Source organism: Protopterus annectens, chromosome 11.part0, assembly GCF_019279795.1.
Source record: "Protopterus annectens isolate FY-2018-M chromosome 11.part0, PAN1.0, whole genome shotgun sequence".
NCBI lineage: Eukaryota > Metazoa > Chordata > Ceratodontiformes > Protopteridae > Protopterus > Protopterus annectens.
Window position 1 is genome coordinate 667,099,395 of NC_056745.1, and position 21,159 is coordinate 667,120,553.

General features: G+C 41.2%; 1 protein-coding gene across 1 annotated transcript in view; it reads left to right on the forward strand.

Annotated features, from left to right (window-relative positions):
• Positions 1-21,159, forward strand: part of LOC122814982 (putative bifunctional UDP-N-acetylglucosamine transferase and deubiquitinase ALG13) — an 895,852-nt gene that overhangs the window by 768,950 nt on the left and 105,743 nt on the right. Inside the window, exon 5 of the mRNA XM_044087237.1 lies at positions 8,641-8,749. Coding sequence (XP_043943172.1) covers positions 8,641-8,749 — 109 coding nt within the window. The remainder of the gene's footprint in view (positions 1-8,640; positions 8,750-21,159) is intronic.

The following is a 21,159-nucleotide window of genomic DNA, read 5'->3' on the forward strand; positions in this document are numbered from 1 at the left end:
ACTTTAGTAGGAGGTGTATAGCTGTTTATGATGTATATAATTGAAGGAGAGTAGATGTAGGGATTAGCTGTTTTGCAAGAAGGTAAAGAATTAGTAAGGTGGTATGTAGATATGCAATATGCAAAGTTGAAAAAATTGCACTACAAGATGAAGCACTTTTAACAAATAAGTACTTGTGCATCATATACAAGATTATAATATCAACGAATCATCCACAACATGTAGATTATAACTAACAAATGTAAAGAAAGGATATATATAAAAAAAACTTTTGTGTAAGATGTCATCACAAGACTGTACATTGAATTAACAAAAAGAAAAGAAAAATGTGCCACACAGGATTTTCTAACCATAGTGGTCAAATGACAGGTTGCTGTCAACCTGTGTCCCCAGGTCTTTTATAACACCTTCAGTGGGCTACTATTGATGTGGTAATTGGTGAGAACCGAGTTTTTCCCAAAGGGGATGACTCATTTTTTAGCATTAAGCTTAAGGCCATGGTTTCAACACCAGTCATTGGTCTCAGTGAGACCTTTCTGTAGGATGTCTTCATGACTTGGTGAGTTAGTAATGGCTCCCAGCTTGCAGTCATCTGTGAACTTGGTCGGCCAGAGTCCCTCTGTGTTGGACTGGACTTCTGAGAAGTAGATGCCAAGTGGGAGCGGACCCCAGGACTCTATCCCTGTGGGGCTCCACTCGTGACTGGGCGGCAGTCTGACTTGGAGTTCACTACTTTAACACTGTGGGTTCTGTGAGCCAATTTGCAACCCACCTAGTGATATAGGGGTTGATGCCTGGTTTGGCGAGTTTATCAATAATTCCTGAGTGGATATATATAACAATACAAGCCTAGCCATAACAATTCCCTGGATATTTCTTACCACAATATTTACTTCCCTGGATCACTGTCTAGCAGGGTGACTGACTTGATCCCCGGGGTGAATTTTCTATCTCCCATCTAATCGTCGAGGTTCCTTTTGAAGAGGGCCAAGGAGGTGCTCTGCTTGACATGTATGGGCAAGTCTGTTCCAGAGTATGGGGAGTCTCTGGGTTAGGAACCTATCCCTCCAGCATGTTTTGTTTATTGTGATGACAAGGTTTAGATCCCCTGGAGCATGTGGCTCTGTGGGATTGGGATTTCTTTAAGTGGAGCATGTCCAACAGCTCAGGGTTTGACATGGCCTTGTATGTTAAGCAGAGATCGCCTCTGAGTAGATATGCCACAGAGTATAGCTAGAGGTTTTTTTTAGACTGTCATTATTGGGCATCTGCTTTAGGCCTGTGATTCTTTTAGTGAGGTATTTCTGCGGCCTTTCCAACTTTTGCAGATGTCTTGAGGTACATACCGAACGGGGCGTTGTACTCTGAGTCTGAGGGATGAGTACAGTGGGACAGTGACCTACTTTTTTCTGGATGAAAAGCTCTTAGTGATGAGGTGTACCACATTGAAGGATTTCCTGACTGTTGTGGCAATGTGGTTATCGAAGGTGAGACCACTGTCCACCTGTGTCCATAGGTCTCTCATCACACTTTTGGTGTTTAGTGTACTGTCACCTGTGTTGGTAATTCATGGGTACATGGTTTTCCGAAAGGGGATAACTATACATTTCTTGGCATTAAGCTTGAGCCCATGGCTCTGGCACCAAGCATCTGTTTATGTAAGGTCCTTTAGTAGAATATCCACATCATTGGATGGTATCAAAGGCCTGGCCAGATCAAGGTAGGCTGTATGAACTGCATTGCCCTAGTTCACGGCTCTGGTGACCAACTCAAAGAAGCCAACCAGTTTGAGCAGCCAATAATTTACCTTTTACAAAACCAAATTGTGTGGGATCTAGAGTTTGGAGATTCCCTATATCCTTGTTAATTAGGACCATGATGATGCGCTCCATAGTCTTACATTATCACAAATTATGCTAATGGGGTGATGATTCCCAGGGTCTGTAGTCGATACCCCTGTATAGAGAGGGGATGACTGTAGCTGTGTGCCATTCAGTAGGGACAAAGCCTGAGGTGAGGCTGTGATTGAAGAGGGCACACAGATGTGGTGCCATTTCACTTTGCAGTTCATGTCGAACACATCCAGGGATATTGTCGGGTACCATGGAAGCTGTATTCTTGGCCTTGGACAGTGCAGCTTTAACCTGTGCTGCAGTAATGCTGGGTGCCTGGCATTCGTTTGGTATTGTGATTGGCCCTTTGGGGGGGGGAGTGAGGGGTAAAGTTGGCACTGAATCTGTCAGCCAGTATGTTGGCATTCTGTTGGCTCAGTATAGGAGGGACCATTGTGTAGTAACTCAGAGCATACCTGTGTATTGCCGTGGAGATTCTTGATATAACTGTAGAAGGCTTTGTGGTTCCTTTAGTGTCTGATGTAATTCTGTCTTAATAGCTGGCTTTAAAACAGAGCCGTGTGATGCAGCTGCTGTCCATCTGCCCAGCTACGAGTCTAAGTTGGACAGAATGGGGATTGGACTTCTCTCTGGTACTTCTGCCTTGAGAGCATTGAAATGTGGCATTTCCATGAAAAGTTCCTAAAAAGATTTAGTAACATAACTGGTTTTATCCTGTAAGGAAGCCACCCACACCAGAATTTCAAATACAGTTGGAATACCACTGTGGATACTGTTGAACATCACCAACCTCTTCATGCTCTTCTTGCCTAATGCTACAGTAGGGTGGCTGATGTTGTGGGGACATATGGTATAAGCCATGTCTGGCTCCACTTGTGAGACTGTGCAAATAACTTAATAGCATCTTTCATGCATGCCACTAAAGTGGCACATCCTTATTTGGACCTTACAAGAAAGAAAAAATGCTGAATTGTGAACAGCAAGGGAAAACAGTCTGCCATAGAGCTCTTCTCAGAAATCCTTAAGTAGGAAGAGATTTAAATCCTTTTAATTTAGAAAATCCCAGCAGTTTGACAGTGGTGTTAATGGCAGAGGTGGTCCTTTTAAAGGACATATACCCAGAGGTCAAGGTGGTTCACAGGGCCAGTAATACAGGGGTCTCTCTCTAAGCATTCCACTGTCCCCAGAGGTTTGCCAGATGCTTCCCCTCTGGAGGCATTCTGGGTCAGATTCATCCATCCACTTATCTGCCTTAATAGCCATCATTTGGGAAACTGAGGCTGTGTAATTCCCTTTTCCCTCCCACTCAGTCTTTACACCACTTCCAGATGTATAGTCCTGCCAATAAAAAGTGGCCAATAGGGAAATTTGATTAAAAGAAAAACAGTCCCATCCAAGAGGTCCCACCAGACCAGAGGGGGGTCAAGAATCTGTTCAAAACTCTAGTTCTAAAAAAACAAGGACCTCTGGCCAGTATTGGACCTTTGTGACCACAACCATCACATTAAATGCCTCCTTTGATTTTTGCCTTGTCTGAAGGCAAATGATTGGTAGCTTCTCCTGTGTCCAGCTGCTGGGGTCAGCTTTGATACAGTTTATTTGCATCCCCAATGAACACAGTGCTGCAGCTTCTTTGCCCTGATCCCTCTGGAGGAACAGTCCCCAAGATGAGATCTAGTCAGGCAGTGGCCTGCTGGACTTTATGCTCTTCCACCAATTCCCTTAATGTCAGATTTTTAGAGAAAGCTGCAGCTTTCTAAGCCATGGTGGTCCTCATTGTCCCATTCCAGCCATGGCATGTTTGGTTTCTCTTGTTAAAGTATCATCTAATGAAGCACACATGGCTTCTAGATCCTTGTATGGATCTTCTCACCCTTTCAGACAGCCTCATCTGAATTTACCCCCCTCATTAACTATTTTGTTTCTCCACATCCCTCCAATGGTCAAGGATTTGTTTATCTCTATTTCCTTTACATACTTTCTACATCAAAGTATCCCCCTGAAGAGTATATTAAAGTAAATGGAAATGTTTTTCTACATTGTCAGCTGGGCAAATTGATGCCTTTTCATCATATGTTCCTAAAAGTCTGCAGTTTTTCTCAGTTATGAAGTTTGGTTGTAGTTACACAACTGTTAGTGTTGAGCTGACTACTTTATCCAGCTATCAGAATGGCTTGGATTGCCATTCCATAGCATGTCATAAATTTATTTAAGGATTTTTAAAATATTTTTCTTCTACTCCCAGTAGTGAAAGAACCATTCAGTCCTTGGAACATAAACTTGATTTAGAAGCCTTAATGAAAAATCCCTTTGAAGACAGCTTCTTGTAGAGTTGAAATTCCTGTCCTGGAAAGTCTTACTTTTGGTGGCAGCAACTTCTGCTAGAATAATATGATTTACATGCCTTGACTTCCGCTGTTCTTTATCTGATATTTTATAAGGGCATGGTTTCCTTCTGGACTTAACCCTTCATTCCTGAAGTTGCTTCAGAAACTAATATGAGACAGCCTTACATATTTACCTTTTTTAAAAAAAAAAAAAAACATACCATTAGGGTAGAGTACTTCATACCCTAGAAGTGCACAGACAGTTGAAATTCTGTCTTCACAGAAATAAATCCTTCAGAAAAGAAACGTTTGGTTTCTTTTTTTACTCAAAATAAGCTATGAATAAAGTTTCTAAGACTAGTCCAGATGGCTTTTTGACACTTTCATTTGTCTATTCATGTCTTGGGTCATTGCCAGTCAATTCTCTCTTCACCAGATACATAATGTCTTCCGCAGCCTTTTTTTAAAAACTCCTGTGCAAGTTAAATTTCTGCAGGAAAAACTTTGTGTTGCATACCTCTGCCAAACATTGGAAGATGGATATAATATCTAGATTTAGGGCTTCTTTTGAGTCCACAGTTCTCAAAACATCAAATTGTGATGCCACCCAGGTTAGTAGATAGTTTGGAATTCTGATCCATCAGTCTGTTCAGACAGCTTGAATGAATTGGGTTCTGAAGTCATGTCAGTTCCTTTCATCCTGTTTTATCTGATAAGACATATTTCCCATAGTCTCCCTTTCAAATTCTCTTGAAGGCTGGAAAGGCTTTTTTGAAGCTGTTCTTCCCTTCTGTCATTCTTAAACAGTTCTTTGAGGTAGGCTGCAGACTTAGACTGGCATCCGGTGGGGGGTTATTAAAGGGGATAAGGACTGAGCACTGGTAATGTAGAGTCAAATCTGACAAGTGTCTATTTCATCAGTTGTTTATATTGGACAGACCAGGGTGAAAGGCTCAATCATTATGTATAGTAAGTGCATTACATTACTGTAATACTGAAGTAATCATTACTGGGGTGCGGTTTGTATGAACTGTCTGACCTCAAGACACTGATTTACGCTACTTTGGGCATTCCGGGTACTGTCTGTGCTACCTGTTAAATCACACTTACAATCAAATGCATGTGTAAAGTGGCATTCTTAAGCATTTTCTCTACCCAGGTTTTCTGTTGGAATCACCCCACCTTTTTCTGATGGTGTGATCTGCCTTAAGGGTAATGACCTATGTATTTTCATATTCAGAGGTGTTCCTTGCACAGTACAGCATTATTGTATGAGTCTTCCATAGCAGTGTGTTGAACTTGCGATCAGTTTCCAAGTTACAGCAATGTCCTTGAATGCTTCAATGAGTTGTGATTACATTAATTTCTGGTCATAGTGGCCTAACTGTGCTGGATAAACCTTGGGTGGATTTTCATGTGTACAAAAAACAAAACCCCCAAGGAATAAACGGTGCCAAATAACCATTACACTATTAAAAAAAATATATAGAAGGCACCAAGACACAGCCAAGTGCATGCAAATGCAGTTTAATAACTATTACTGTTTTTTTTATGCACTTGGCTGTTTCTCTGTGCCTTATAGTTTTGTTTTTTACAGTGGATTTTTATGTATACCGTATTTTATTTTTATTTTCTCTTGAATATGAGAAATGATGCAAGAATAAGAGTAGGGCTAGAGGAGGAGAATAATTGCTGGGAATCTGAATCTGGAATGAACAAACTGGGAGATTTTAAGCTCCAGGGTAGTAAAGGAAGCCAGAGATGAATGAGGTCTTGGGAATCTTGGGAATCTATCTGAAACATACTAAAGGGAGAGAGTCCTTGAAATGATCCCTAACAAATGCATGAAGTGTCATGGATGTTCAGACTAAGGGACTGTTGGCCCTCAATGGACTTGTCTTGTCTTATGGTTTAGAGTGGTTCAAGGGCAAAAGTTTAAAGTAGTTGGAATTTTAAAGACCAAATTACACTGTGCTTGAGGGAGGTGGTTAAGGATAAGTTTCGTTACCTAATGGAGCAAATAACATACCAAACCTTGGTGTCCTTTTACAGGGAAGAAACAAAGTCCTTGGAAATACAGGCTTGTTAATAGTGATAAGGTGGGAAGGTTGCAGGAGAATCCTGAGCTGAATGCTGGTAGCGCTTCTAGAGGACAGCAGTCTCCAGGACAGAATTCATTATGGGTTGTTGGCCAAAAAAAGCTTTGTCAGAGTTGATCCGATTTTAGGACCGTGTTAAAGTTGCACTTGAGACAGTACCAGAAGATGGAGAGTGCCTTGACTTTATCAAGGCTTTAAATTTGATCCCACTCTGAAGAAGGATAGGACAATTGGAGGGGTGAGAAGGTGGGTAAACTTTTATTTGGATGTCTGGAAGGGTGAATGATACGACAGACAGGAATGTGATGAGAGGGGCAGTTTTAGGAATTAGAGAAAAATTGAGCACTGCGGGAGTTTTCCTTGGGTCTAGAGGCACTGTGTGCATTTGTCTGATAGCTGAGGGACTAGAAAGCAGGTTCAGCTTGTTTGGTGCTTCAAGTATGGATGCTGACATGGAAGATGTTCTAAAGAGCTTTCTGAAGGATTTCAGAAGTGTGAACAAGATGGTGGTTGAGATTCACTGTAAGCAGATACATAGCAGCACATTTGACTGCAGCATTTTTTGTATGCAGTATCAACTGAGGGGTGTGGAACTGATGGCAGCTGAGCAAGATAAGCATCTTAGATGTTGAACACACCTGCAGTAGTCCAGTGAAAGAGACTGAAGCAGCCAACAGAGCTGGCGATGATCCTCAATGGGACACATTACAGAAGCAGAGAGAGACTTGGCACTGGATGGTGCTGTCTTCATATGGACCTCCATGTGCCACTGGCATAAACTATTCAGTTTTGTGAGAGGGGCATTTGTCTTGGTTCATTAAATGGGCATCTCCTGATAATGTTTTGTTGACTAAGGCCAGCACTAGTCCGTATGCTGAGATTACGTTTTCATATATCGAGTTTAATATGACAAATGACTGTTTTATCTTGTATTAGCTCCAGAATATTTTTATTTTTCTATATATTGCCATTCTGAAGAATGTCTAATTTTATGCTGGGTACTTTCCAATAAGTATTTTACATTGAATCAGCATCAGACTGTGTCTTTCTCGTATGTAGTGTTGAATAATTTGTGAAGATGTATGGGATTAAAAACAAAGCCTTCATCTCTGATCTTCACTGAAGCAGCCTGGAGCCTTTTAGAGTAAACTTGCTGCATGTTGTAGAGTAAGTCCATGTTTAGCTTTGTGAAATGGCCATTTGTCACCATCTGCACTGGTTTTAAGTTTTAAAGACATTTCAAAAACTTTGTCCTGACTTCACTGTAAGGTAGTGTATAAAATAAGTGAACTGGGAAAAATGGACCCTAAGAGTTTAATGCACTGTCTGCAAGGTTTATTTTTTTGAATATCAGAAAGTAAAGCATAAATAGCCAATATAAGTAATTTAGTATCACAGGTGATAAGATTATAGCTGCATTTTTATTCATTACTGCTTAGTGACTTCCGCGGTGGTGCAGCGGTAGCGTTGTTGCCTCACAGCAAGAGGTTCTCCCGTTAGATTCTCGGCTGGAGTGTGGGGAGTGCCTTCTGTGTGGAGTCTGCATGTCATCCCAGCGGTTGGGTGGGCATTCGAAAGACATGCGTAAATGGGCGTGCCTTTGTTAAAGGTTGAACGTCGAGCTGGCACCTCGGTGTTCGTGAAAATCTACTGCCAATCATTAGCGGACCGGAGTTCCGCTGTAGTGACCCCTAACCGGGAAAAGCCGAAAGACAACAACTGCTTAGTGTAGTCTTTGATGTGTTCATATCTTAAATTTACTACAGGAGTACATACCATATCTTTTAAGTTTTCAGTTTCTGTAGTTTGCTGCTAAACAAAATGGTTAGAAAGGTGTTTTGGAAATGTTACCATTTTAAAAACTTTGCTATGGTGGAAAGCTTTAGGATTTTTATTTAAGCCAGATAGATTACTGTTGCATTAGATTGCTAATCCTATCATACTGATGGGGAGAAATAGTAATTGAAAGTCTGGATTTTTTTAAACACCGTCACTGACATGCAAGTATACGTCTTTGTAGTTAGAGCCTCTCAAAGCTTAAAAGTCAAATAATGTTGTCTACAGCTCTGAAATATATGTACAGACTGTTTCTTCACACTAAGCACATTCGGACTTCGAGAAATAAACTACTGCTTTGTTTTTTATGCAGATGTTTTTGTAGTTTGTGAAGTTATTTTTTTTCTCCTCTCTCTTCGTTAGATAACTAGGTGAACTGACTTAGAGAAGACCCAGGCCAGAAACATAAAATATTAAAAGATTGATTGTAATTTTTTACATTGTCATTATTTTTGCAATCTTAACAGTAGACTTTATCTACATATATTAGTTTACAGTAGAATTAAACAATGTCTGATGTTTTAGCTTTCTGAAGGGCCATCAAAGATGCCGTTTCCTTATAAAGTATTGAAGGCTCTTGATCCAGAGATTTATCGTAATGTAGAGTTTGATGTCTGGCTGGACAGTCGAAAAGGTAAAGTCTTATCCTAGCTTTGTTAAATCAATACTAAGTGTTTATAGCTGTTGTTTGTAGCACCTCTCCTTCAGAGAAGTAATAGTATGACACAGCCATGAGTAGTTGTGTAATTGTTGGGCAAACACCGAGCGATTTATATGATTAGGACCAAGTTCTTAGAAAAAATCTTTTAGGTGATCACATTAAATTGTAACGTTTTGCAGAATTATGGTAAAAGCTGCAGCTGTTGTGTAAAATAAAACCAAACACACCACTGCAGCCTACAATAATTTGTCCATTTGGCTGCTTAGTGAATAAAATGTTGGATAGATTCAGCTATTTAGGATACTTGCACCCCCAGCAGACAAGCATACTGTGTGCTATACTGAAGTGCATGCCTTTTTAAGTATTGTCTGCCTTCCATCCAAACCATTAGCTTTAAAGGATCCACTCCCAAGTTCTGGCCGTGGACCTCAAGAATGCAGGGGCCTGGCTATTCACTTGACAGAAGACGTGAAGAGAACAAAAGATGCACTTTGGTTCATGCAGTTTAAATGTTCATAATTTTGAATGATATACCTTTACATTAAAGCATGTATCCCAAAAATGTACCCTTATCCGTGAAGATGCACATTAAGATTTTAGTACAGCAATTTTCTTCACTGTATTGAATTCAACACTTTAAATTTGAGACACTAGGTTAATAGTACAAAAACAGTCTGAAGTATAAACTTGTCTGTAGTTTCCTCAAAATGTTGAACCAAATATTAACATTGACCCAACCAGATATTAACATTGTACGATCAGGGACATAGCTATGTATGCTGTGTATGGGTTTGTTAGTCTCAATACGTCACTTTAATTCTCTTGTACAAGTATTATCCTATACAGAGTCTCAGGAAGCTGGGGCATGTTTGTGCAGACAGTGGACATGATGCAAATAAAAAGCTCATTTAGACGTGTCAGCATGTACTGTTTCTATATGCATCCATGTGGCAGTTAAGAGTATATGTTTTACCCTAGACAATGGCTTTCATGTGTGAAGCAATAGGTATTGCCCTGAGGAAGGATTGTGTGGGTATCTGTTAAATTATTGCTGCAACATGGTAAGGTCATTGAAATGCACAGTAGACCATTGTACTTTTCATCTCCCCCAAACCCAGAAAATTACTCTTAGTCTGTCCAGATGCCTTGTGTGGTTGCAGTAGCTTGCATGCAAGTTGTGAAACAGTCTATTTCTGAGCATTGATATAAAACTTAATGGAGGTCTATTGATACTGTCTGTAAGATAAAATTGTAAAAGGCAAAGATCCACTTCATATTGTCCTTATGTGTATGTTAAGACATTGTGCTTCTCTGTATCTCATAAGTATTGGGCCAGTTTGTAAGACCGTGTAGTAACATTGCAGAAGTTTAATGCTCAGAGCCATAACTAGCTCATTTGGTGCCCCTAGAAATGCCCAGATTAATGTTCACCTAGACCTAAATTTGAGGACAACGGCTAAGTCATTAAAATACAGAAATGTTGCAAGAAGCTTTAGCTCTGAGTTGCCGTTCCAACAACTAAAGGAAATTTAAGAAGCCACACAATCAGCCTTACTCATTTAAATGAATGTGTGCACAGCATTTGTGGCTGATCCTCAACTCTCTAACTTCTGATTGTGCTCTGTAATAGCTTGCAAGTGAGGAAGCTCCCTCTTTTGTCATGGAGTAGCTATATACTATTGTTAATGCCGATGTTTCACAATGGCTCTGTGGTATAAATAACTGTCTAGTCATCTTGGAACACTTTAGAGTCCAGTAAATATCTAATGTTGAAATGGCTTCCAGGCATAACTGAAAGCCCTTTTTGACTAACCAAAAGCAAATAAAGGAAGGCACAGGCACAGCTAAAAAAGTTTAATATGAAGTAAACGTTTTCATGTCCAAATCGATGCTTCCTCATACTCTCTAAAAAGACACAGTCAATGCATCTATCTAAATACCAGTCTGTTTCAAATCATCCAAGCACAGAACTACATCAATTAAATAGTTGTCTTTCGGCTTTTCCCGGTTAGGGGTCGCCACAGCAGAACTCTGGTCTGCTAATGATTGGCAGTAGATTATGTGCTGGCTTGCCGGGCCTAATGCACAACCTTCAGCGAAGGAACGCCCATTCACGCATGTCGCCACACAGAAGACGCTCTAGTTGAGAATCGAACGGGCAATGTCTGTGAGGCGACAATGCTACCGCAGCACCACCACCGAATGTAATTAATCAAAATGTACATAGAGAATCTTAGTTAAACATTTCATATAAAACTATGAATACTTTAAAAACATTACTAAAAAAACTTGCGCATAAATTAAAAAAAAAAAACAAATGCAAAAAATACATTCAGAAAAAAGATATAAAAAACAAAAACATGTCAAAAAGGGAGGAACCTATAACTTTAGCCTACTTATTTAATGGCCTGGCTATCAAAAATGGTTTCAGTGAAATTCTATCATTCAGGCCGAAATATCTGTAAGCCTGAAACCTAATAATCCACTTTGTCTCCATTTTCTGCATGATCTTAATATTCCCCAATTGGAGACTTCTAAAGGCTTAACTCTAGCACTATAAGCAAACTTGCGTGTTGACCCATTCTCCTAGACCTGGCTAGCCAGGGCATTAGTCATATCTTCTTTATTAATAGCATAAATATGTTCTTGTATGTGTTCTCTTAAGGTCTTGTTGGTTTTCCCAACATAAAACGCTGGACACTTACTGCAGGATGCCAAATAAATTAAATCTCTAGTCCTGCAATCTGCATACCTATGAAACTCGTACAATTTCCCGGTAGTTGGATGAATGAATGTATTGTTATTACCTATGTAGGAGCAAAAATTGCATCTCTTACATCCAAATGTACCAATCTTGTGTGATGTCACACCAAACTTATTTTAATTAGTTTTCTCATAACAGTCATTTCACAGATTTGTTATTTTTATAGGCAAACCTGGGTTTCTCCCCAACAAGTTGCTTAAGCTCATCATCTCCCATCAGGATTTTCCAATTCTTAAAAATGACATCTCGTATCTCTACATTGTTCCTAGTGTAAGGAATAATCATTCGTGATTATCTTGTCTGGCAATGGCCTGGTACATTTGGATGTAACAGATGCAATTTTTGCTCCTATGTAGGTAATACCAATTCATTCATCCAACTACCGGGAAATTGTATGCGTTTCGTCGGAATGCAGATTACAGGACTAGAGATTTAATTTATTTGGCATCCTGCAGTAAGTGTCCAGCATTTTATGTTGGGAAAACCAACAGGACTTTAAGAGAACGCATACAAGAGCATATTTATGCTATTAAGGAAGATGCAAGTAATGCCCTGGCTAGGCATGTCTGTGAGAACGGGTCATCACGCAAGTTTAAGTTTATAGTGTTGGAGTTGGCCTTTAGAAGTATCTGATTGTCTCCATTTTTTCCGTGATGTTCTTAATATTCCCCAAAGTGGATTATTAGGCTTCAGACTGTAAGATATTTCGGCCTGAAAGAATCTCATTGAAACCATTTTTGATAGGCCGTTAAATAAGCAGGCTAAAGTTATAGGTCCCTCCCTTTTTGACATACGTTTTTATTTTTATCTTTTTTCTGAATGTATTTTTTGCATTTGTTTTTAAAATGTATGTGCAAGATGTTCGTTTTTCACTGTTGCAGTCCTTACACTTGGGTTATCCTGCTGGCAGGCTAACCGCAGGACTGCAACAGTGAATACACTCAACATCTACATTTATGGTAGGTACACAACTGTACTTTTTTTAGTAATGTTTTTAATGTATTCATAGGAGTTTTATATGAGATGTTTAACTTTAAGATTCTCTATGTATATGTTGATTAGCTACTATTTAATGGATGTAGTTCTGTGACTGGATAATTTGAAAGAATAGACTGGTACTTAGATGTATTGACTGTTTTTTAGTAAGTCTTAGGAAGCGTCAATTCGGAAGTGAAAGCGCTTACTTCATATTAAGTCTATTTACCCGTCCCTGTGTCTTCCTTTATTTGCTTTTGGATTTACTCAATTTTGTGAAAGGCACTTAGTCCTCTGGAACTTTTGTGGTGTTGCTGCCTTTTTGACTAACAGTAACATACTATAAATGTAGGATTTGTTTTCCTTTGTTTAAATATATTGCCGTTGTTTCGGAGAAATCAACTTTCTGCAGGATAAGCAGTGTCCAAGTTACTTTGTTAAAGTAGCCAGCAGTATGAGGAGCACAGTCCCCAACACTATAGGAAAGTGGACTTCCCCTTTCATGGCAAAAATAATTTAAGAGAAATGGAGAGGTAAAATTGTCACTTTTGTTGTCAGTTCAGTAGTTAGGGATCCCACTTCTGAGTGTTGATCACCAACGTATCAAGTTTTAACCAAGAAAGGAAATGAAACATCTCTTGAAAGAAGATATTTTGCATTTGTAAAATGCTTAATTTGTTTGCCAGGAATATATAAAATCATAAGAAACTGCCCAGGAATGAAGTCAGCAGTGCGCAGAAATGCACAGAAATACACGTATTCACAGAAGTGCTATAGTCTTCAAAGGTGGAAGAAAATCAAATGAGCCACAACTGTGCATTCTGCCATAATCACCATGAACTGGTTTTAAGATGCATGGGCATGCCATACAAAGTGCATAGAGACCCCAGTATGCAATCAGTTCATTACCAGTTTGAATTAACTTAACATCATAAGTGCACATTGTCCATAAGCACTATGGTCCCAGCCAAGTACCAGTGATTTAAGCAAAATGTGGAAGCCATGTACAAAATCCCCGTTATCACTAGTAAGGTTACTTACTATGCCTGGGTCCAGTTTAATATAGTATACAGGGGAAATGAGAATATGGACACTGGTGCAGTGGCTAGAATTCCTGCTTCAAAATGTTTGGTTCTCTAGTTTAGTTCTTTGCTGGGATTTCTTTGTATAGGCTACCTTCTGTCTCTGTGGGGTTTGCCATGTATTTCAGTTTTATCCTACATTCTAAAGGTATGATGTTGAAATGCTAATACTGCAAAGTTGCTCATAGGTATGTTAGGGTATTCCTTTGTGCATGCATCTTGTGATGGTCTGATTTCATGCCCAGCAGTATCTGTTAGCTTTAAACCTGTTGAGTGCCAGTATGAATACTAGTTTTTGTATGAATGTGAATGGCATAAAATAAAATTTTCAATGAAGAAAAAAGCTAGAATGAGAAGTCTTGATTATTTCAAGAGGGAAGCTGCACACTGAATACATGTAGCTCTCTATTCAGGTTAGATTATCATATAACATCACCACCATTTCTAGACTTTTATACTAATTTTTCCAAAAAAAAAAAATTATATGTGTATGCAAGTACAATTTGAAAAAGTGCAACAGTTTTGAACTGGGTATGCATACTTTCGTTGAACATAACATATTTGTATCAGAACTGATTAACAGGTGTTATAAATTTGAGAGAATTCAGTTTTGGTTTTAGTTCTGCATTAGTGATCATCGTGTTTCACTGTTGGGTTATCCTGCTGGCAGGCTACCCTCAGTCGGCCAGAATTCCAAAGTCTAGGTCCGGTGTCGGTTGCTGTCGCCTCTTCCCTGACGTCATTGCGCCAGGGTATAAAAGATGCAGCAGACGCCATTTTCTTCAGTCTTTCTTGCCGCGCGGTGCCTGAAGCAAAAGCAAGTTCGCAAGTGCTGGTCGGCCGACTCCTGAGATTTTCAAATCTGAATTTCAGAACCGAAGTCTTCATTAAAGCTAAGTACCCCGTTGGGGAAACTTTTTTCTTGCTCCAGACCGATGTCAGAAAAAGTTATTTATTTCTTGTGGGAAGCAAATGCCTCATAAGGATTTTCACTCTTACTGTATTCCTTGCCTAGGCCTTGATCACAACGTTGCTAGCTATCAGTTTTGTGATAGATTTAACCAACGCACTATCAAGCATCGAAGCCGAAGATTTAATTATATAATGCCGTTGGAACAGCCGACAACCGGAGTTTACAAAAAAACGCAAGGACAATGATAGGCATCCGAGGTCCAAAACCGACGAAGCCTCCTCTAGGCTAGTCGCCGGTTTTCAGTGAGGCGCTTTCGCAGCCCCTGGTGCCCGCTACCTCAGAGCCACAGGCCGCTACTGACTTCCACGTGGAACCAACTGGGCCTCTGGAAACTCAAGGTATTGGACACTCTGAAATCACTCCCTCAGATGGGTCCGGAGCCGCTGAGCAGGCATTGGCTTCTGAGGGCATCTTCAAACCTACACAACTATATATGTTAAGCCATCTTCAGCTTCAAAGAAAAGACTAAAGCAACTCTAAAGACAAAGAAACAAGTACAGCATTCTCCTATTCAGACTTCCATGCCTAAAAAACAGATGCTCAAAATGGCCGAAGACCTAATTACTTTGATCAGGGGCTCCCATCCCCCTCCTGATAAGAGGCCTAGGCAAGAGACTAGTATGATTCTTCTGATCAGGTATCTATTTCCTCTGATTCCTCTTCTGAACAGGATTCTCCATGCTTCCCTATGAGGATGCTGATGCTGAAGAATCCATTCCTTCAGCCTCTCCTCCTGAGGACTATTCTTTTGGGGTAACACTGCATACTATGAGGGAGCATTTCCACTGGGAGAGCCAAGATTATTCTGAATCTAAGAAAAGGCTCAGAGACTTTCTTCTTCCTCAGCACAGACCCCCTTGCTATTCCACCTGTTCTAGACATTGTAGATGTATTTTCAGAGTCCAGTCTGTCCCCTGACTCTCTACCCCCTGCACCTGCTAAGCCAGACAGATACTACGGGGTCCCGGATTCTCATAAATTCTTATATAAAAACCCTGCTGCTGACCCAGAAACTATATCTCAGGGTCCCAAGGGGGTTAAAGCTTCCACTGCAAAAAACCCTGTCCCCTCTGATAGGGATTCTAGGGCTGTAAACAGATGGGGGAAAAAAGTTTACACTTCTGCCACCTTGGCTGCAAGGGCTTTAAATTGTCAATTTCGTATGCTTAAATATCAGCAATATTTAATGTCACTACTTAAACAGAAAATGTTGAGAAATACTGAATGTTCAGAGAACAAGGAATTGCAGGATTTATTGCATGCAACTGAACAAGTGGGAAAGCATACTTTGCAATGTGGTTATGATTCACTGGAGGCCTCTTGCAGGGCCGCTTTTACAGGTTCTGTTATTAGAAGGCATGCTTGGTTAAAGGAACAGAATCTGCCTGATCATGTTAAAGCGAAATTATTAGATGCACCATTACAGCATCATACTTTGTTTGGTACTAAAGCAGAAGAGGTGTTGAAAAAAATGGAGGATAAAGCAAAATCCATGCAGACAGTCGAGGATTTCTTGCAGGTACAGCCACCCAGGTTTAGCAGGAACTAGCCTTCTAAAAATTGGCCCTTTCCTGTCTCAGACAGACCACAAAGAGGCATATACAGGCATCCCAGAGGCAGATCTCAGCCCCAAGGCCCGTACAGGCCTAAACAATGGGGTGCTCCTACCTCCAAAAGCGGAGAAGACAAATCACAACCTTACAGGAAACAGTCCCAATGACTTTCCTCTACCAGTTCCAAGCAGTTTTCTTTTGACAGCCCCCTTGGAGGGGAAAACTAGCATGTTTTTCATCAAATTGGCAAATGGTTACCCAAGACAAATGGGTCCTGAACATAGTGTCCCAAGGCTACAGGTTCCATTTTCACACTATCAAGGTCAAAGGGCATGCCAGACCTGCCACACAATCAGTGGGCAGAGGCACAAAAACAAATTACAGCCCTCATGGACATGAGGGCCATTCAACAAATACCACAACAAGAGCAGGGGCAAGGATTTTTCTCCAGACTTTTCCTAGTACCCAGGAAGGACAAATCCTGGAGACCAATTCTGGACCGGTCTATACTAAATACGTTTCTGGAAGTTCCAAAATTCAAGATGTTGACTCTACGGCAGCTACTGCCCATGCTGGGCAAGAGGGCTTGGCTCGTAACTTTGGAACTAAGAGGCATACCTGCATGTCCCAATCAGACAGTCTTGCAGAAGATACCTCAGATTCATAGCTGGCTCAGTGCATTACCAATTTTCTGCACTGCCCTTTGGCTTATCTACTGCGCCTAGGGTCTTTAGAAAATGCCTGGCACCAGTAATTGCATTTTGCAGACAAAAAGGAATTCAAATGTATCCCTACTTGGACGACTGCCTAATTCAAGCAGAGAACAGACACTCTTCTAAAGCATCTGGCGTTTGTAAAAAGGTTACTAATTGGCCTAGGGTACACAGTAAACGAAAATAAATCAAAACTAGTGCCCTCTCAAGAGATAATATTCCTGGGTGCAAGCTTAAATACAACTGCCCAGATGGCTTATCTCACGCCAGACCAGCAAAAACAACTGACTACTTACTTCAAGAAATTGGCAACAAAAACCCACTTATCTGCAAGGAAAATCTTGCAGGCCTTGGGTTTCATGGCATCCTGCATTCTACTAATTCCATATGCCAGACTGCATATGAGGAAACTACAATGGTATCTGAAAAGTGTTTGGACTCAGCATTGCCACAGCCTGGAGACAGTAATTTCCCTCATTCCCTGCCTACAACAGGAGTTTCGATGGTGGGCAGAAGTCTGTCACCACAAGGGTCTGCCATTCAGTTTACCCACAGCCAGACAGACACTGACAATGGATGCATCAGATTATGCCTGGGGGGCCCATATGGCAGGAAAATGTATTCAGGGCACATGGCCTGCAAACCAGATGTATCTCCACATCAATCAGAAAGAGATGCTAGCTGTTCAAAATGCCCTGACAGCTTTTGAGGACCTGCTTCATCCAGGACAGTTACTGATAGACAGACAACACTACGGTCATGTGGTACATAAGCAGGGAGGTACACATTCCTACCCCCTCTAGACAAGCAATGACCTTATGGGACACAGCATTGGCTTTTCAAGTTCACCTGCAAGCAGAATTCCTGCCAGGAAAAGCAAATACTGTGGCAGACTAAGCAGAAACCTCATGGATCCCCACGAATGGAAACTGGATCCACAAGTCTTCAGCATGATAATAAGGAAATGGGGATGCCCAGACATAGATCTATTTGCCTCCCCTCACAACTGTCAATTGCAGAGACTTTGCACAAGGATTTACCACAAGCAAGCATGGAAAGTGGACACCCTATCATTCAGCTGGAAAAATCTAACAGTATGCGCTTTTCCCCACTGCCTCTCCTTCCCAGAGTACTCCTAAAGGTCAGACAAGAGAAGCCAAAAATGATTCTGATTGCACCAAACTGGCCACGCCAGCACGGGTACCCAATCCTAAAGAGCTTGTCTCTAGGTCCAGCATGGATGTTGCCTCAGACTTCTCATTTGCTGACCCAACAAAACAATCAGATCCTGCACAGCCAACTCAGGACCTTAAATCTGGCAGCATGGCGGATAATGTAGCCATTCAGAACATTCCTCTTTCAAAAGCTATTATGGATGTTATCTTGGAGGCCAGGAGGCCCAGTACCAGAAAATCTTATGCAGAAAAATGGAAGAGATTCTGTGCTTGGAACCATGAACAAGGCATTGACACGTCTGTACCAAATATTCCTCAGATTTTACAATACCTAACTGAGATGCTGAACAAAGGCCTTTCTTTCTCATCAATAAAGATTCATGCCTCTGCCATTTCTGCACATTACAATACGGAACCACCTATCTTTTCTCATCCTTCAATAAGGCAGTACCTCAGAGGGGCCAAAAATATTAGGCCACCAAGGAGAGCACCAATTCCGGCCTGGGACCTCAATTATGTTTTGGAAAAACTCACACTACCTCCTTTCGAGCCAGCATCAACAGCAGATATAAAATTCTTATCCTGGAAAACAGCTCTGCTCCTAGCCATAACCTCTGCAAGGCGAGTCTCGGAGTTACAAGCACTCATGGCTGTGAATCTTTCATCATTTTTCATCCAGACAGGGTTTCTCTGAGGACAAACCCTACATTTATGCCTAAGGTGGTGTCCAGTGTGGCCCTCAACCAAACCATTCACTTGCCTACCTTTTACCCAAATCCACAGAACAAGGGTGAGAAAATTCTGCTTTCTTTGGACATACACAGGTAGTTGCGCTTATACTTGGACAGAACTAAAGCTTTCAGAAAGACTGAGCAACTTTTAGTGTCATATGCTGCAGGATCACAAGGAAAGGCTATCTCAAAACAGACTATTTCTAAATGGCTAGGCCATTGCATCCATTTCTGCTATTTTCAACATGGCAAATCAGTGCCTAAGGGCATTAGGCCTCATTCCACCAGAGCAGCAGCCACTTCAGCAGCCTTCCTCAGAGGAGTACCCACCAAAGAAATCTTACAGGCTGCAACGTGGAGTTCAGTGCGCAACTTTACAAAGCACTACCACTTGCCTCGCTAAGTCCAGTGCAGGCTTCGCCACTGCAGTTCTGCAGGGCCTCATAGCCTCTCCTAATCCTATTTAGCCCAGCCACCCATCCTCAGCTTTGGGATTCTACCCAAGAGTAATGACTGCAACAGTGAAACACGATGAACATAGTACAGTTGTGTACCTACCATAAATGTAGATGTTAGTGTATTCACTATTGCAGTCCAGGTTACCCACCCACCATCCCCCTTCTCTTTGCTGGGACTTATCTGCACTTCTGTATCCTATACAACCTTTTTCGTGCATTTGCTTGTAGATGAAGGAAATGTTATTTTTGTGCATGCATTTCTTATTGGTATATTTTTCAGCCTGCCTATTTGGGGCACCTGACATCTGGGGCAAGAAAAACTGAAGAAAATGGTGTCGGCTGCATCTTTTATACCCCTGGCGCACTGACATCAAGGAAGAGGCGATAGCAACCGACCCTGGACCTAGAGTTTGGAATTCTGGCCGACTGAGGGTAGCTTGCCAGCAGGATAACCCAAGAGTAATGACTGCAACAGTGAATACACTCTTAACATCTACATTTATGGTAGGTACACAACTGTACTTTAATGAGGCTCTTAATTTAAGGTATTGTTTTAAAACCGCTATCAAAATACCACTGTTAGTGCGCAATTAAAATGAAAGCCATGCTGATGTAGCAGCAGATACCGAGACGACTTATTCCTAGCTAAGAAGCCATGTCACCACCAAAATCTAGTAATGGTAAATGAGGCATTTTGCAAGCATTTAGACAATTAAAAAAATTGACCCTTAGATTACATTAAGTGCTGCTGCTAATCAGATTATATAAGACTGGGCACATAGATTTGTGTGTGGATTTGGAGGGGTTCTCACTGGAAGTAGGTGTGCATCAGGGTCAGCTGTGACCCACTGCTGTTAATATTGGAAATTGACTACATTAGCAAAAAGGACTGAAGGGACAGATCAGAGCTGCTATATGCAGACAATGTGGCACTGCAAGCATCCTTTAAGCAGGAATTTTGGCAATTTCTAGGGGACTGGGACACAAAACTCAAGGAACATGTGAAGAAACTTGAGTACGGAAGCAATGGTTGTCATCACAGCAAATTAAGGTAATCGGCGGGGGCTGTGAGAGAAATTATAACAGGGTCATAGGATCCTAGGAGGTTACTAGGCTAATGACCCTAGGGCCTTTACAAGTCTAGCCAAGTTTTACAAGTTTCCACGATCAGCACCTATCACCCCTGTCCAAGAGGGACATAGGTGGAACCCCTAGGGTGAACTTATGGTTACCCATCCAGTTGTCCAGATTGCATTTGAAGAAGGCCAATTAGGTGCTCTGCTTGATATGAAGCAAGAGTCTTTTCAAAGGTGTGGTAACCTCTGAGAGATAAATTTGTCCCTCCAGCAGATTCTATTAATGTCACATACCAGGTTAAGGCCATTAGCTCGAGTAACCTGAGTGCCATTTAACTTATGGATATGCAGTATTTCAAATAAAGCAGGGTCAGGTATCTTGGAGGGGTGGTGGAGTAGAAGGTGAGTCTCAGAATTAGAGGTGCTGCAGCTGACAGGCACAGTGTTATGAGAAGTTTTTGACCAAAGAAAACCAAGGAAATAAAATGGAGTTGTATAAAACAGTGGTGTGACCAGTTCTTTTTATGGCACAGGAGCTGGGGCAGTGAAGACTGAGCAGCTGAATCATGAAGTGATGGAGGTGAAGTGCCTGAGATGGTTGCTAGGGTGCACACTTGAGACAGATAAAGAAATGTGAGTATCAGAACAGAAGCCAAAGTAGCACCAGATGGAGTGTGTAAAGTAAAACCGATAATAGGTGGGTAACATCTGTAGAAAAGCGGAAGGCGATTTGATAAAAGAAATATGGGAGGGACAGGAAGACAGAGGAAATTAAAAATGTTCATTTGGTCAGTAGTGCAGTAGCCTTAGCCTAAGCTGTATGAGAGATCCCACCAAAGGATTGGACCGTCCGCCCTGTACTCTAGCCACTGCCATGAGCAGG